This window comes from Podarcis erhardii, assembly GCF_964252035.2.
Source record: "Podarcis erhardii genome assembly, chromosome: 8".
Classification (NCBI taxonomy): Eukaryota; Metazoa; Chordata; class Lepidosauria; order Squamata; family Lacertidae; genus Podarcis; species Podarcis erhardii.
The window spans coordinates 24,295,949-24,314,322 of NC_138499.1; the positions used below are offsets into that span (position 1 = coordinate 24,295,949).

Here is an 18,374-nt window from a genome sequence, read left to right on the forward strand (position 1 = left end):
GGGTGTGCAGGTAATAGAAGCCTTTAAAGTGGAGGAAGAGATGAGAGAGACTGTCCTCCTGCCTGATTCTCCTCAGAAACCCCTACATGAATCCCAGTGAGCATGAGGGAGGGCTACAGAAGCAGGAGGAGATCAACCCCCTCCAAGGAGTGATAGGGAAACAAGCATTGGCAGGGTAGCAAGAAGTGTGTTAAGCTGTTTTCCTGCTACCTTGCTTGCTTTGGGAAAATAATTGCTGCCATGTGAGCATTAAGGGTGACAAGCCGCTCTACTGTTCTCCTCCTTGGACCGGCTTTGTGGTGCTGGTTTTCAGCATGCCACTCTATAGACACATACTGCTGTCTACCTCTGTGACTTTGTGGGCCCCATTTTCCACGCATAAATACCTGCTATTCCCACTCAAACACCCTTCTTTGCCTTTCCTAATAACATCAGTAACTGGAATACCAGAAGTGAAGGAGGCAACAGGACAAACCACAAACAAAAACAACCCCTTCACCACAAAGAACTCATAACCCACCTGCTCTCAGCAGCCATAAACATCATAACCAGACACTGGAGAGACCTGTCAGGAGTAAGCATTGACCAATGGTACCAAATAGTATGGGAAACAGCCCTACTAGAAAAATTAACTAATAAACTGAAACTGACACGGGGACAAACAGAAGAAGACGCCTTCACCCCGGTATGGCTCCCCTTTATCACATACACAGCCCAACAGGACAATGACAATAATCCACCAACAGCATACAAATCAATATGGCTAACCTGATCCAAAACACCCACCCACCTCACTCACACACGAAAACAAAGATCACCACAGCCAATCACAAGCAAACAATCACACCCTAAGCCAACCCCAACCTCTCTCATCACCAAAGGAACACAAGTGAACAACACAAGCAACGCTGACACCAAACTCAACATACATTAAACATAATAGAAACACCGCCACCCGACCCCACCCCCATCCATCCTCCCTCTCCCCACCCCCCCCTTTCTTTTTTCTTTCTGTTTTCTTCTCCCCCTAATGCCTCAACAAATGAAACGGATTTGTAAAAATGTTACATGGAAGAAGAAGGAAAAAAAAAAAATACGAGGCACTACACTTCTGTAAAACAAGAAAATCCTTAATAAAAAATAAATAAAAAAAAATAAAAAAAAACCCTTCCCCTACATCTTTCAAGAAAAAGCAACTGCCATGCACTCTCAGAAATGGCATGTAGAAGCCACGAATTAACTCTGTTCTTCCAACAAAGGCAGAGTCCAGGCTGGTTCACTCCTCTTCAGACTGGCCAGTTTTGACCCTGCCTTCCAGAAGAGGAGTTAACCCTTTCCTGCATGCTCCACACCTTCACTGACATCCATAAGATGTTAGGTGAGTAGCCCTAGAGAACTCTCTTCAGTGAAAAGCACTGCTATAAAAATGGGAGCCACAACTAATCAAGATCTCATAATGGTTTTACATTCAAACAATAGGTAATGGTAGACACAGAAGAAAAGCTGCATGATCTAGTAAACAGAAATAAATGGGAAATAAAAGATAAGAAATTGCATGCTGCAATGGATATACCTGGGGCTCACTTTAACAGAGGTTGGAAGATATAGAGCAGAAATCAAAAACAGAGTATGTATGGTAAAAGACATTAAAAATCAATCTATGTTGAAAAGAGAAATAACTTAAGCTTTAGGGGGAAACCCAAAAAGGGAAGAAGGATGGAGGTGCTAGCGAAAAATGTGTAAAGTGAGTTGAGAAAGGAAAACTAACCAATAAATATTGGATGAAGCAGGAAAGGGATGAGGACTGGTGCCAAGTGTAAAGAAGAGGCCATCATGTATGATAGAGCACATTCTAGGAAACTGAGGACTAGTCCAATATAACAGTGAGGGGAAATTGAAAGTATAAAGAACATGAGCAAGCCACAGATACAATTAGAAAAGAAAGAGGAAAAGGGGTGAGGACATGTGGAAGCTTGAAGGGCTTATGCAAGTCAGAGTGGAAATTTATCAGAGATCAGATTACAGATTAAAACAGTTGAGAAACATGAAAGGAAGCCTTGTCCAGTCAGTCTTGGGAACCACAGTGAAACACAATGCATGGGCGGAATTTGGTCCATAAATTACATAGGACTCCAAAGGATTACATCCAAAGCAAAAATATATTATTATTTAATGAGTAGGAAGAAATTTACCTAGGAAGTCCTTGGATAAATATGCTTAGTGAAGACAAAAAATACAGTGGTGCCTCGCAAGACGAAAAGAATCCGTTCTGCGATTCTCTTCGTCTAGCGGTTTTTTCATCTTGCGAAGCAAGCCCACTGACGGCTTAGCGGGTTAGCGCCATTAGCGGTTTAGCGGCTTTTAGCGCCTTAGCGGATAAGCGGCTTAGAAAAGGGGGGGAAGGGGGGGAAACCGCAGGAACTCGCAAGACATTTTCGTCTTGCGAAGCAAGCCCATAGGAAATTTGTTTTGCGAAGCACCTCCAAAACGGAAAACTCTTTCGTCTAGCGAGTTTTCCGTCTTGCGAGGCATTCATCTTGCGGGGCACCACTGTAACTCGTTTGAGGCATTTACTAACTGCAATACTTAATACTTAAAAACTAACCATACTTTAAAAAAACCTGTTAACTTACAAAGAAATTAATTCCTCACCATATTATTCTAACTATATCTCCCACATCTAGATTCAGACATTGAAATTTCAGGTAACTGGCATCAACCTTATCATCAAAACCACTTAAATACTAAAAGGCCTTTTTAATAAAAACATAGAAATGCTTCCATATGTTTTATGAAGTCTCCTTACCCTCCAAATGAACACATTCAGATTTAGTCACTGGCTTTGTTTCAGAGAAAACCCATCTGCATAGTACATTGCTTACAGGCACATCTCAGTCATGCAACAGCTATGTGACAGCTCATATATCAAATATAAACTGTACTCAAGGCCACACAACCTTACATACTCAAAGTCTTCCATTCTGTTTAATGTAATCCTAAGAGAGCTCTTATTGCACCTCAGTGCTGATGTCACATGACTTTTGTTGGGAAACAGTTGTGCAACTTAAATATCAAACAGTTCCTAACACAGATGAAAACAATCTAGAAGACAACTCTATTGTGCACATAAATCCTAGAAAGAAGACTCTTTTCTGTGAAACAGGTGCCGAAATGTACAAAGTAACAGCATTAAACAGCCCTTAGCAATACTGATGAAACTCGGGTTCAAGAATAAACTTAAAGTGTTTTGGTAGTAAGAGCCTGGAAATTCTGATGAGCAACAGATCCTGCATTTTGATTCCTACGCTCTTGCTGTAAAAACCAACCTATCTCAAGCTTTAGTCATCCATTCCTTTATAGAGAGTACTGTTAGCAAGTTTCAAAGGCCTGGCCAAAATTATCTTCATTGAAGTCAGCAAATTCAATATAAACTATCTATCAGAAAGCTGGGGTTCTTTATGTTTACGACTCAACAAGAAAATACACAGATCCAGACTGACATTAACCCAAGTATTTAGAGGTACAAACTTTTTGAGGTTTGGATATTTGGAGTTACACACAAAAGAAATCAATCATTTTATTTGTATGCCACCTTGCCAAAGTTAAAACCATCTTCAAGGCAGCTTCTAGCATTAAAAAATTACATAGCTATAAGCAGTGCTTTTTTTTCTGGGGGGACACAGGGGTACGCATGTGCCTAAACATTTTGTGAATCTTTGTACTTTTATCCATTTACTGTATTTATTTTTCCCAATTTGAACTATAAAGTGGTGATTTTCTTGAGTCAAAAAGAGAGTATCTCTAAACATTATTTTTAATTAAAAAAGCACTGGCTACAAGCATAAAAAGTAGTCATCAACAACAACAGTATTCCTGCTTACAGGCATGAAGCTAATGAATTTAAATTAGGAGCTTGTTGTTGTTTCGTCGATTAGTCGTGTCTGACTCTTCGTGACCCCATGGACCAGAGCACGCCAAACACTCCTGTCTTCCATTGCCTCCTGAAGTTTTGTCAAATTCATGCTGGTCTCTTCTGTAACACTGTCCAACCATCTCTCCCTCTGTCGTCCCCTTCTCCTTGTGCCCTGAATCTTACCCAACACCAGAGTTTTTTCCACAGAGTCTTCTCTTTTCATGAGGTGGCCAAAAATTAGGAGCTACACATACATAATTAAACTTAGGATTATAACTTTGAGAGGGAATCCTGCCCACTGCCCATGAAAAGCACCAAGTAGAGCAGTTTCAATGAAGTCTAGGATGGCCTCTCTCTATTGCCTTCTATGCCTCCTGTGCACGAGACCCACTGCTGCTCTCATCCAGTTCTTAACACTGAGGCAATCAAAAATCCACTGGTGTAGGGGATGCTGGGAAACAGCAAAATGAATTAATGGTTCAAGGAGCACAGGAAAACACACAATGCTACATAACCAGTGGGGTACCTAGTAGAATGAGCAGGACTGCAGAACTATTTGCTTAACAAAGCACCCTGTTTCTCTCTTTCACCACAATGTACCACACAATTCAACAATCTCAGAGCTTACTTCTACCAATTTAAGTGATAGCACACACTAACTACTCAACTTTGCATGGGAAAAGGTGACAGGTAATGAAAGCACAGGATTAAGAGTGTGAGAATACTTTTTGGGGGGGGGGACAGCTGAGTCAGTTTGCCTTTGAAGCTCTTTCTACTGCAAGCATTTGGAACAGCAACTCTTTGAAGCTATCTCAGCTGTCAGCATCTATCTTGGCTCAAGACTACGCAGTGTGTATTTCTTGCACAGATTTGCAAGTGCTTGACTGTCATTTTCTTGTTGCAGTCATCTTAACTCAGCTGTGCTATCTTCAGATTGCTAATTACAATATTTACACTTCACTTTTCTGGGGCATTAATATCCTGGATAGCTAACAAAACACCTAGACTTCCAAGAACTAAATGAAATAAACATTTACAATGGCTTTACAGTAGACAAAAAGGCAGGCAGCTTGCGTTCAAAGTGGGCAGCTACCAAAGTGATCAGTGACAAAGCTGGGTTCTCAATAATGAAATTTAATTTAATTTTTTAAATTTATATCCTGCCTTTCTTCTACAGAAACTGAAGAAAACTTTTTAAGCATAAGCCCTTTAAATGCTTAAGAACTAGGTTACAGGAGACATGATCTCATCCAATAGCAAAACTGAGCAGGCTTACCACACATATTCTATGTACAGTGGTACCTCGGGTTAAGTACTTAATTTGTTCCGGAGGTCCGTTCTTAACCTGAATCTGTTCTTAACCTGAAGCACCACTTTAGCTAATGGGGCCTCCCACTGCTGCCACGCCACCGGAGCATGATTTCTGTTCTCATCCTGAAGCAAAGTTCATAACCCAAGGTACTATTTTTGGGTTAGCAGAGTCTGTAACCTGAAGCATATGTAACCTGAAGCGTATGTAACCCGAGGTACCACTGTAATTCCCTATATTTCTTTCTGAATCTTGCTTGTGCAGTGTTGCCTACCTCTCCCACTTCCTCCTCTACCTGCAACCCAATTCTGAAAAATACCTGAAGTGTTCATCCAAGTTCATGACAATCTGAGTAGGAGATCCATTTAAATCACTCTGAAGTATCCCTACAAACCATAGCAGCCAACTCCTAAGGGCCGTGAGGGCTTCGGCCCCCACAATAACATATTTGAGGGGCTGGGCCCCCGCAAAGTTGATGGGCATTCCCATTCAAATGGAGCGTGTGCACTGCATCATGTGATCAATTATATGGGGCTGGGCTTACCTGGGACCCCACAATATTTTATTCAAGTTGGCACCCCTGCTACAAACTATTCTGATCACCTCTTTGCTGCTCAGCCAGCAGCAAAAAATCTGCTTCTAAGAGGCTAGGAAATGCCAAGAGTCCTTATGGTGACAGCTATCAACCCATACCAACTTCTAGCAAGCCACAAGGCAAAACATGAGTTTCTCTGGAATGGCATGCTAAACCCATCAGTGAAATACAGATTTAAGACAGCACAATAGCTCTGAGCACAGGAGCCTATTCAGGGATCAAAACTCTTGGAAGTACAATGATCTACAGGAGACAACGAAACATTTACACATTGCAAGGCTCTTCCATATGTGCTCTGAACACAACCAAGCAATTACTCATGAAAACACAACCCTGAACAAAGATTGCACACTGCTTAAAATCAAAACTTGCAGCGCCCAAAATAAGCACCAGTCTTGGCTGTATTATGTGGAACACACATTCCAACCAGTACATTGGAAGGAAATGATTAAAGCTCAACAACCTGCATTACAACTGAACTCAGAAATGTTTTTTAAAAAGAGGAGAAAGAGGGGGAAAGCAGATTTCAAACAGGGGCATTAGAACAGCAAATCACTATATTTCAATCTTTTTCCTAAGTGGTTAAAGAACTATGCAGCAACTCCAAAACCCTTTTTATATGCACACCTGGGAAGAATTCTGAATCCTGTTACTTTCCTCAGCATTACCCTGATGTGGTTTCAACCAGATGTTTAAATGTTACAACATGTACATTTTCTTCTCTTCTTCTAAGGCAAAAGGAAAATAAGAGGAATATTTGACTTCACTCCACAAGAGACCTATTTAATAGTTTGGTGGTTATGTAAGTAAAGGTAGCTTGGCTAAGTCAATGTTGACGACATACAGAATGACATGATCCTAATGAGTTGGAAAATATTGGCTCTCCTGAGATTTAACCAGATGCTACTGCGCTGAGAAAGCTACTGTATTATTGAATTTCATTTTTATGAGGTAAAATTTATTATTCAACCATTAAGGTATCCCACATGAAGTCTTGCATAAAATAGTTTTGCAGTTACTTTCTGGAAAGTAGATTTTATTTTAACTTTAATACATCATTTACATGAAGGATGCAAATGCCTATTTGATCACCTTAAGCAGAGAAATTTAAGGTCTGCAAGCAATTTTCCTAAAAATACTAGATTAATGGAACTGGACTGTCAACAAAATTATGAACTACCTGAACAGTACAAGGAGAGTGCAGCAGCAATTCCAGTTTCTTGAGAAAACCAAAGCATGTGCAACTGCATCTATGCTTTCCTAGCATTCTAGCAGGCCTATTGCCAGACATTTTAGGTGCACTAAATATAACCATTTAATGAGAACTCTAAAACAGGAGATGATAGCTTTTATTAATGTAGTTATTCAGTTTAAAACAAATAATATTAAACCTAGATCTTCACTTCGGACATCTTCATCTAGCACCTTTCTAGTTGTACAGGTTATTCTAGGATACACATAAAAAGTAAAGTAGGTTTATGATAAACAGAAATTTGAAAACATAATGCATAATGCATACTGAAAGGCCTAGAATTGCCAGTGGCAATCTTTCGCTGGTAAACTTATTATGTTGTGCAATGTATGCAGCAAGTATTTTTTTGCTAAGCTTTCTTCCCAGTTATACAAATAAAATTATGCTACTAATATAATTATTACAGGCAAACCAAAATATAGTGTCTTGCCTAAAATCACCTAAGAAGTTCAGGGCTGAAACAAAAACTTGACCACTTCACACTCTACTAATTCAATATACTTTAACTTTCCCGAGATAAAATGATTTTTACTTAGGCAAAAAAATAAATTTCCATTTTCTACCCAAACGTATTTTAACAGTAACAGTTGATTATAAAACATAAATGTTCTTGAGTCGTTCTTGTAACTCTGGTAATATATTTATATCCCATTGTATTTATTTATTTCTGAAACGTATGTCCTTCAACAGCCAATCAGCAGTCTCTGGGCAAAAATCATTCATTGCTTTTGAATGGTCCTTAAAAGGAGTATTAAAGAGAATTCAACTACTTTTATTTTTTCTTTAGAATAAATCGGTTGGGGGAAAACTGAATGAAAGCCGATAAACGGAAACTTAATCCAGACAAGACTGAGGCACTGTTCATGGTGGTTCCCTAGACCAGATGGGTGGGAAGTAGCCTGTTCTTGATGGAGTTACACTCCCTCTGAAGGAGGAGGTAACTAGGTTGGGAATACTTACGGCTCCACCAGCGTCACTTGAGGCTCAAGTGGCCTCTCGGGCACACTAGCCTCGGCTGGTGGCCCAGTTACGCTCCTCCTATCTGGAGAGGGCTAGCCTAACTTTAAACAAATAAGACCACCCCCACGAGCATCCCACCATTCTGAAGGAACATTCTTTTTAGCATCCTATTCCATTCACAACACAACAATCGCCCTATCGAATTAAGCCTGAACACGGAAAAGCAACACAAATAGGGGACATGGGAGTCTGCAGGGGGAGTAGTTTACACTGCGCGCGCACACACACACACAGAGAGAGAGAGAGAGAGAGAGAGGGGGGGGAGGGGGAGAGAGAGTGCAGCATGGTCCTTGGATTTACACACACACACACACACACACACACACACACACACACACGGGGGGGGGGGGAGGGAGAGAATGAGAGAGGTCCCTTTGTGTGCCTGTTTCCAGTGTGTGCCTCAGCTCCTTGACAACATTGTGCTAATTTTTCAGAGGGAGGTGGTCAGCTTTGCTGAGGGAAGGAGGAGGTCTAGGTCTAGGAGCCACCATTCCTTCCCTCAAAGGCTATCCCCTCAGAGTTGCCATTTCCCCCTTTTCGTACTACACCCTGCACCACATTAAGAACAAAAAGACGGGGGGGGGGTATCTGCTCATGAGAGGAGTAACAAAGAGCTGCCTTCTTTTACATGCTGTTCTTACCTCTGTGTCTCAAGATTGAAAGGAAAAATGTACAGTGGTACCTCGGGTTACATACGCTTCAGGTTACATACGCTTCAGGTTACAGAATTCACTAACCCAGAAACAGCACCTCGGGTTAAGAACTTTGCTTCAGGATGAGAACAGAAATCGACGGCAGCATGCAGTGGCAGCGGAAGGCCCATTAGCTAAAGTGGTACCTCAGGTTAAGAACAGTTTCAGGTTAAGAACGGACCTCTGGAACGAATTAAGTACTTAACCCGAAGTACCACTGTAGTGTTTTCTGGAGCGAATAAGGAGCGAGATGACCCATTCGTTTCCACACAAAGCTGCAATGGAGTTTAAGAGGGTTGCCAAGCTTCCACCAAAGGAGAGAAACCAGCTTTCTGGCAATAACCGGCCTGTACTGGATGGGAAACTATCCTGAGCTTCTGATGACGCTTATATCCAGCAGCCATTTTAAGCACCCACCACAAGGTGCTGCAGCCTACACTCCACTAAGAAACATACTAACCCTCAATTCACTAACAGTACAGTACTGCTTACACATTTCCCATCAAATTTACTAGGCCTCAGTACTGCAGTTAGGCACTTTCACCCACAGATGAGGGGAAGGGGGAGCAACTGCTTCAAAAGAGAAAACGCCAATAGGAGCAATGCTTCTCCCATATGCCTGCTCTGAGACACTGAGAGGAAAAAAACAGACTGGAGCAACCACAATGCTGTTGGTAAAATTCTTGAGGTTAAAAAGGGTGAGAAAATAGGAGAGATTCCCGGGAGTATTATTTTGGGGGTATTAATTGCAGCACCTTTACTGCTTCTCTTGGCATCTGTGAGCTCTAGTTGCTGCTGCTGGGTGCCACTTTAAGGTTTCAGGAAGCCGCTGGACCAGAACTGGCATGCCAACTCTCCTTCCTCAACCACGCGCATGCTTGAGGGAGTGTGGCAGCTGGGTGGGTCACACCACAGCCATAGATCTTGGGTGGTCCCTTCATCTCGGACCATCGGCTGGGTGAGGACTGCAGGGCCTGCTCCCTTCCAGGGCCTTTTCCAGCTGGCCCAGGGGGCGTGGCCCAGGTCCTTATTTGGAACAAACTTTTTGGGAAGGGTGGGAAGTGTTCTGCCATTGCTTCCCTGTTCCAGGTGGTTAATGTGCTTTAAAATGTCCTCAAGCAGTCGGTGGCAATTTAAATTTTTATTTCTTTTTTTCCTTTTTTCCATTGTTGGGGGTGGGTGGGATGGATATTTGGTTGGGGATTAATTTTAGTATAATTGTTCTGTTCCTTTTTGTTGTTGTTGTTGTTTTATTGGTTCTGTATAGTTTGTGTTTTGTTTTTAAGGGGCGGGATCAGGGCTGCCTGGGAGTGGGGCCCTAGCCAACACGATGGCTGGGACAAGTTCCACGGGGGGGGGGAGGGAAGCACTGGGACATCCGATCTCGGTGATCATGGGCAGGAGGCAGAGTTACGCTAAGACCAGACCATGTCATTACTGAGGAGGCAGGTTTAGTCGACTATCCCTGCCTCCGGGTCTGGCCTTGACCGGATGGATACTGGAATCAACAGGGGGAAACCTACATGACCTGAAGGTGTTGCTGTGTAATGCCAGGTCAATGATGAATAAAACCACTGCCATCCACGACCTGATTGTGGATGGAGGATTTGACCTGGCATGTGTGACAGAGACCTGGTTGGAGGAAGCAGATGGGCCTGTCCTTGCCGCTGCTTGCCCACCAGGTTTCTCTTACGCACAGCAACCCAGGTCATGTGGGAGGGGAGGGGGGGTTGCAGTGATTTTTAGGAAGTCACTAGCTTGCACCAGGCGTCCTACTGGGAAGATCCAGTTTTCTGAGTGCATGTTCTGGAAATTGGGCAATGGGGCAGTACAGGATTCCTTTTGGTGTACCGACCTCCCCGCTGCACCAAGGATTCCCTGTCTGAGCTGCTTCAGGTCGTGGCGGATTTTCTCCTGGAGACACCTAGTTTGGTTGTCCTAGGGGATTTTAACATCCATGCTGACACAACCTTACAAGGGGTGCTCGGGACTTCGTGGAAAGCATGGCCTCCATGGGGCTGTCCCTGAATAAGTTTGGCCCAACTCATAGTCATGGGCATGCCTTAGACCTGGTGTTCACCTCTAGTGACGTGGGTGATCTGACACTAAGTAAAAGTGAAACAAAAGAAGTGCCATGATCAGATCACTTCCTGGTGCAACTGGACTTCTCCGCGACCCTTCCCCTCTGCAGGGAGGTGGGACCAATTCGGATGGTCCGCCCCTGCCACTTAATGGATCCAAATGGTTTCCAGAGAGTGGTAGGGGATGCTTTATCCCATGTTGATGGCCTTTCAGCTGATTCCCTGGTGGCCCGCTGGAATGCGGAGTTAACCAGGGCTATCGACTGTCTGGCTCCGAAGCGCCCTCTCCGATTGCATGGAGCCCGGACAGCTCCGTGGTTTTCTTCGGAGCTGAGGGCGATGAAACAATCGCTGAGACGGCTAGAGCGTCAGTGGCAAAAAACTCACTCCGAATCTGACCGGACACAGCTTAGAGCTCAACGTCGAGCCTACCAAGTGGCGATAGCGACGGCGAAGAAGACTTTCTTCACCGCCTCTATTGCATCTGTAGAAAATAGTAGCAGGAGACTCTTTCAGGTGGTTCGTAATTTAACGGAACCACCTTTACCACCGGGGCCTTGTAAAGACCCCAAAATCTCCTGCAACGATTTTGCAAAGTTTTTTGCAGATAAAATCACTCATATTCGGAAGGAGCTAGACACCACCGTGGGAGCAGGGCTGGGGCGGGAGAGTGCTAGAGCTCTGTCTGGTCAAGTTGCATGGAATCAATTTCAATCCGTTACCCCCGAGGATGTGGACAGGCTGCTTGGACGCGTGAAACCAACCACCTGTCTCCTGGATCCTTGCCCATCCTGGCTAATAAAAGCAAGCCGGGAAGGGCTGGGCGATGGGCTCTGCGGGGTGGTGAATGCTTCCCTCTGAGGGAACATTCCCAGATCCGCTGAAAGAGGCAGTCATTAAACCGCTTCTTAAAAAACCATCTTTAGACCCGGCCAGTATGGCCAACTATCGCCCAGTCTCAAATCTTCCATTCTTGGGCAAGGTGATTGAGCGCGTGGTTGCTGAACAACTCCAGGCACGCCTGGAGGATGCGGACCATTTGGATCCCTTCCAATCGGGATTCAGGCCTCATCATGGGACTGAAACTGCCTTGGTCGCGCTGGTTGATGATCTCCGGCGAGCTAGGGACAAAGGTGAGAGTTGTTTCCTAGTTCTGCTGGATCTCTCAGCGGCCTTTGATACAATCGACCATAACATCCTTCTGGACCGTCTAGAGGGGCTGGGAGCTGGGGGCACTGTTATACAGTGGTTTCGCTCCTTCCTCCTGGGCCGTGTTCAGAAAGTGGTGTGGGGGATGAGTGTTCAGACCCCTGAGCCCTCACTTGTGGGGTGCCTCAGGGTTCCGTCCTCTCCCCCATGCTTTTTAACATCTATATGAAGCCGCTGGGAGAGATCATCGGGGGTTTGGACTGGGTGTCCATCAATATGCAGATGATACCCAGCTCTACCTCTCTTTCAAATCAGAACCAGTGAAGGCGGTGAAGGTCCTGTGTGAGTGCCTGGAGGCGGTTGGAGGATGGATGGCGGCTAATGGATTGAGGTTGAATCCTGACAAGACAGAAGTACTGTTTTGGGGGGACAGGGGGCAGGCTGGTGTGGACGACTCCCTGGTCCTGGATGGGGTAACTGTGCCCCTGAAGGACCAGGTGCGTAGCCTGGGAGTCATTTTGGACTCACAGCTGTCCATGGAGGTGCAGGTCAATTCTGTATCCAGGGCAGCTGTCTACCAACTCCACCTGGTACGCAGGCTGAGACCCTACCTGCCCACGGACTGTCTTGCCAGAGTGGTGCATTAGTTATCTCCCGCTTGGACTACTGCAATGCGCTCTACGTGGGGCTACCTTTGAAGGTGACTCGGAAACTACAACTAATCCAGAATGCGGCAGCTAGACTGGTGACTGGGGGCGGCCGCCGAGACCACATAACACTGGTCTTGAAAGACCTACATTGGCTCCCAGTACATTTCCGAGCACAATTCACAAGTGCTGGTGTTGACCTTTAAAGCCCTAAACAGCCTCGGCCCAGTATACCTGAAGGAGCGTCTCCACCCCCATCGTTCTGCCCGAACGCTGAGGTCCAGCGCCGAGGGCCTTCTGGCGGTTCCCTCATTGCGAGAAGCAAAGCTACAGGGAACCAGGCAGAGGGCCTTCTCAGTAGTGGCGCCTGCCCTGTGGAACGCCCTCCCATCAGATGTCAAAGCGATAAATAACTACCTGACATTCAGAAGACATCTTAAGGCAGCCCTTTTCAGGGAAGTTTTTAATCTGTGATATTTTAGTGTATTTTTGGTTTTTATGGAAGCTGCCCAGAGTGGCTGGGGGAACCCAGCCAGATGGGCGGGGTACAAATAATAAATTATTATTATTATTATTATTATTATTATTATTATTATTATTATTATTATTATCTCCCTCCCCCAAAGGAGGAGAGGAAAGGGCTCACTCTGTGAGGGAACAACTGCAGGGGGTGCCATGATGCTGCTCTATTGCTCAGCCCTGACTCCCAGACAGGTGGAAAGCAGAGAAGAAAAAATAAACCTCTGAAGTAAACTGCTTTGAAACCTATTTTAGCATTAAACAGTATATAAATTAATAAAGAACAGTAATTATGCACAGCCCCCCCCCCAATGGTTCTAACTAGCCTCTTTGATTCAGCACAATGGGTGTATTCCTGCTCTGCACCCAAGTGCGCAAAACCAAGCCAGGTAAGCCACGGGGCAGAGGGTAATCTCTCCTGATGAATGCTGTTTTCTTCTCAGGCTTTTAAAATGTAAGGCATAGCCCCACTTTTGCGGAGGTTACATTCTGCACCCCCATGTGCATAAGTGAAATCACATAAAGTGGGGAACACCCTCTAAAAAGCCTGTAAATGCCTATTTTTCCCTGCTCTCCAGCTCTCTCTCCAATCCAGACCAAAATATCTAGAGTTGAAGCTCTAAAGTCAGCTGGAGGATGTGCAGGAACGCTGCTGCTGCTGTGCTAACCTGCGTGTCAGCTGTTAGGCAGGGAGGCTGAGCAGCCTAAATAAAGTTCTGGTGCTCCTGAGGTCTATTTGGGGCTTCCTATGCCCTCACTAGGGTCCTCTTTGGGCTCTGCGGAGGTTCTCCTCGTAAGCCACAAGGGCTCTCCAGCTCCCGCCATTTCGTGATATGATTCTATTCCTGGTGCCATGCGTATACACAGTCACACGTAAGTGGGGGGGGGTGCCTGTATTTATTTACTCATTCATTCATTCAATTTAATACGTGCCCCAACCACCATTCACAACACAGAAAAGTCCAAGGTAGAGTGGGTGCAATGGCGCATGTAGTGAAAGAAACAGAGTATCTTCCATATTTTTCTTTACACTAAAAGTTGTTTTGCATTTTTCCCAGGCATAACAACAGAACAAGATAGAAACACATTTATAAGACAGACATAAACATTCACTATAGCATATAAAGCTGTTACAGAAGCCTGTCTTCATACTTTAAAGACAAAACATCCTACCCTCCCTCCAAACATTGCAACCTCTAAACATTTACAATTCTGCAACCAATATAATACAGTAAAATATATACTCTGTGTTCTGGTTCAAGTCACTCCTGGTTGAAACACAGAACCTAGATCTATACGTTTTATTCCAAAGGTTTACATGTAAATTTCCTTAGGTTACTATATTATGACACATCCAAAATGAAGAAAAGCAATTTTAAAAGCATGTAGAAGCTTTTGCAAAGAGTGAAGCCTGGTGACTTCTTAATCTATAAGCAGAAAGTTTCATTGATACTACATTCAAACTGATTTTCCAAGTAAAATGTATATAAATGCTAGATTCCAAAGATAAAGTTCAATATATGAAAACTAAAAGCAATACTGTACTGGGGCAGAGATATCAGTTAAGTATACTGGTAAGAAAAAAAGTAGTATTTACCTGATGGTTGAAAGACTTCATTCACTAAAGCTTCATTCACAACTGGTGAACTAACATTTCCAGTATAAGCCCAACTCTGCCAAATAGCTTGCATTAGGAAGGTCTGGGCTCTTGTTGCTTGAATTGTCAGACTTGGAAGCTCAAATATACATTCTTTAACTGCAACATGAGAACGCTTGGACCTAGAAAATACAACAGAAACAAAAATATGATTAAATCTGTATACAGGCTTATTGGCAGAAATGCCAAATGGCAAATCCCTAGGAGAGGCAACACTGGAAAAGCTCACTGAAAACGTGGCTAGTTCATGTTCATTTTATGTGAACTTTAAAAATTAGTAATTTACAACAAACAGAAAGCAATAGTACAATTATTTTGCTAAAGAGTATACATTGAATGTTCCAAAAATGAATCTCCGAACTTCACATTCTCACAAAACCTATAGCTGGTTTGTATTTGAATTCCACATAACTTCCATGTTTAGTTATAACCACATATTCACCTCTTCCCCTGATGTAGACAAGGGGAACAGCATATAACAATTTAGACACTTCTTCAACAATTCAAAAGTTCTACACATACTAAGACAATAACACATACTAAGGCAGAAGGACGTCAACTTGTATAAGGATTCACACTACAAGCAACATGGAGCTGTTGCCAAAAAGCCTATGTCAAGTTCTCCCTCTCTAACACATATTAAACTTACTGTGTTCTCATATTGTGCATTCTCTGGCCCCAACAGCCACTGATATAGATTGTTCATTGAGAGAGACAGGAATAAATTCTGGTTGAGATCTCTGTAAAGTGATGTTAAAGCCAGGTATCCCCACTGGGATCTAACAGGGAACTCTGTTCTAAACAAACTAAGATCATGGAGCTGAAGCTAGCTTGCAATGGGAGGATGAGAGAACTGAGACAAGAGCATGTGGGTCCAACTTGGTGTTTATTCCCGGTTTGCTAAACCATGGGGTTGTTACATCCGAACTGGCCCAATGAGAAGTATTAAGTGTTATGATACATTATGGAGAGAGAAGGGAAAGGTACAACTCAACACAGGGCTGCCCTCTCCTCCAGCATGTTTGTATTTATCAAAATGAGTACTTCTACCTCTACTTCATCAGAAGTTCTCAGAAAATTGGCCCCAAGGTGCCAATTTGCATGGACTAAAACTTAGCCACCATGTTGTTTGTTGCTTCGGGGCCTGTCTGCAAAAAGCTTGTTTTAAGATAAGTGAGTGAGGATTTTAGAAGGCCCATGCCAAAGTCATGAAACAGAGAGCTGATTGCTAAGAGGCTGAACTCCAAATCAGGAAGTCCTAGAATGAATCTTGCATCTGCCATGGTGGCCAGACTGCCCTAGGTGGCCAGTCTCTCTTAACTTGTCAATAATAATACTGACCCTCCTTACGTTTTGCAAGGATTCCTATACAAAGAGATAAAGTATGAGAAGTGCTTTGAACACTTGAAAGTCATACAAATGCTATTTATTTATACAGTGGTGCCCCGCAAGACGAACGCCTCGCAAGACGGAAAACCCGCTAGACGAAAGGGTTTTCCGTTTTGGAGGCGCTTCGCTAAACGAATTTCTCTATGGGGTTGCTTCGCAAGACGAAAAAGTCTTGCGAGTTCCCGCGGGTTTTTTCCGCTTTCCCCCCCCTTTCCTAAGCCGTTAAGCCGCTTATCAGCTGTTCCGCTGATAAGCCGCTTAACGGCTGATCGCTAAAAGCCGCTAGACCGCTAATAGCGCTAATCCGCTAAACTGTCAATGGGCTTGCTTCGCAAGATGAAAAAACCGCTAGACGAAGAGAATCGTGGAACGGATTCTTTTCGTCTTGCGAGGCACCACTGTAATTAATTATTACTTCTGGAACAAGCAGATCTTGGTATAAACTGATCGCAGAAATGTCTGTGGCTTCATTGCTATAGAGCTTTCGGCAAATGTTAAAGACACAGCCCTTACTGTGCACTTTGACACCTGACAAGTGTTTTCAGGTTCCACCTTATTCCTGTGGTTCTGTTCTGCTTGGACTGTTTAAATTTTTATACTGTTTTAACTTGCCCTGGCAGATGCTGATGAAGGGCAGATTTTTGTTGTTGTCATTAAGAATCTATACCATATCTGAAGTGTAACAACTTGAGATTCCTAATCTCAGGGTTGTCGGTTTGAGCTCCACGTCGGGCAAAAGATTTCTGCAAGGCAGGGGGTTGGACTAGATGACCCTCATGGTCCCTTCCAGCTCTACAATTATTTGATTCTAATCTATTATTCTAATTCAAATACCGTATTTTTCGCCCTATAGGACGCACCGTCCCATAAGGCGCACCTAGTTTTTTTGGGGGGAAATAAAGGGGGGGAAATTATTTTTTTCCCCCCAGGTGCGGGGCTGGGGCGGGGGAGGCCCGAGCTTCCCCCGCCCCAGCCCCCAAACAGGCAGCTCTCTGCAAGCCGTGGGAGCCCAGCGCTGGCTCCCGCTGCTTGCGGAGAGGTCCGCGAAGCCTGGACGCGCTGAGCTCAGCGCGTGCAGGCTTCTGCATGCAAGCAACTCTCCGCAAGCAGTGGGAACGCTCCCGCTGCTTGCGGAGAGGTCCGCGAAGCCTGGACGCGCTGAGCTCAGCGCGCGCAGGCTTCTGCATGCAAGCAACTCTCCGCAAGCAGTGGGAACGCTCCCGCTGCTTGCGGAGAGGTCCGCGAAGCCTGGACGCGCTGAGCTCAGCGCGCGCAGGCTTCTGCATGCAAGCAACTCTCCGCAAGCAGTGGGAATGCTCCCGCTGCTTGCGGAGAGGTCCGCGAAGCCTGGACGCGCTGAGCTCAGCGCGCGCAGGCTTCGGCATGCAGGCAACTCTCCGCAAGCAGCGGGAGCGCTCCCGCGAAGCCTGCAGAGCAGAAAGCCTGCATTCGCCCCATAGGACGCACACACATTTCCCCTTCATTTTTGGAGGGGAAAAAGTGTGTCCTATAGGGCGAAAAATACGGTATTTTACATAGTTGTGTTTTATTGGACCAAATTGCTCTTCTGAATATTGAACACTACATGTAATTTGTGAGCAGACCACATAGTGGGAATGTAAAGTGTCATGAACTAAGCATGCATGTAAGCATTGACAGAGAATCTCCAAATTCTAAGGAAGCATTTTCATGAAAATAAACGCACGTGGGTTTTAACATCAGTAGCAATAACAACTATTCATAATGCAGAATCTTTGAATAACTTTGTTTTAAAACAAGCCTCTGGTTTGATGTGAAATACAGCTACTGTACTGAACTACAGTGACGTTTAAACTTACAGCTTTCACATAAAAAGTTCCCTGATGGCTAGTAACACTGTATTAAATAAAAAAAATTAACAATATGCAAATTTTAAAACTTACTGTATTTTTAATACTTCCTTTGGGAGAAAGATACTGGTTTTCAGTGAATGGGGAGAACTTAAAGAAAATATTACACACTCAAAAGCAGGACACATACAAAAAATCAGTACATTCTACTGTACCATATGTGCAGCAAATGTTTCTGAAAGGATTTTTTTTTAGCTTCAACTGCCTTTAGATGAAAAGCTATTTTATAATTTTATTATAACTGTTTTGAAATATAAAGTTT

At 44.0% G+C, this 18,374-nt stretch overlaps 1 protein-coding gene across 5 annotated transcripts in view; it reads right to left on the minus strand.

Moving 5' to 3' along the window:
* VPS13B (vacuolar protein sorting 13 homolog B) overlaps positions 1-18,374 on the minus strand; it is a 357,420-nt gene that overhangs the window by 268,958 nt on the left and 70,088 nt on the right. For all 5 annotated transcript variants that reach the window (XM_081873883.1, XM_081873885.1, XM_081873882.1 and 2 more), the window contains exon 17: positions 14,775-14,956. In XM_081873883.1, the coding sequence (XP_081730009.1) occupies positions 14,775-14,956 (182 nt within the window). The remainder of the gene's footprint in view (positions 1-14,774; positions 14,957-18,374) is intronic.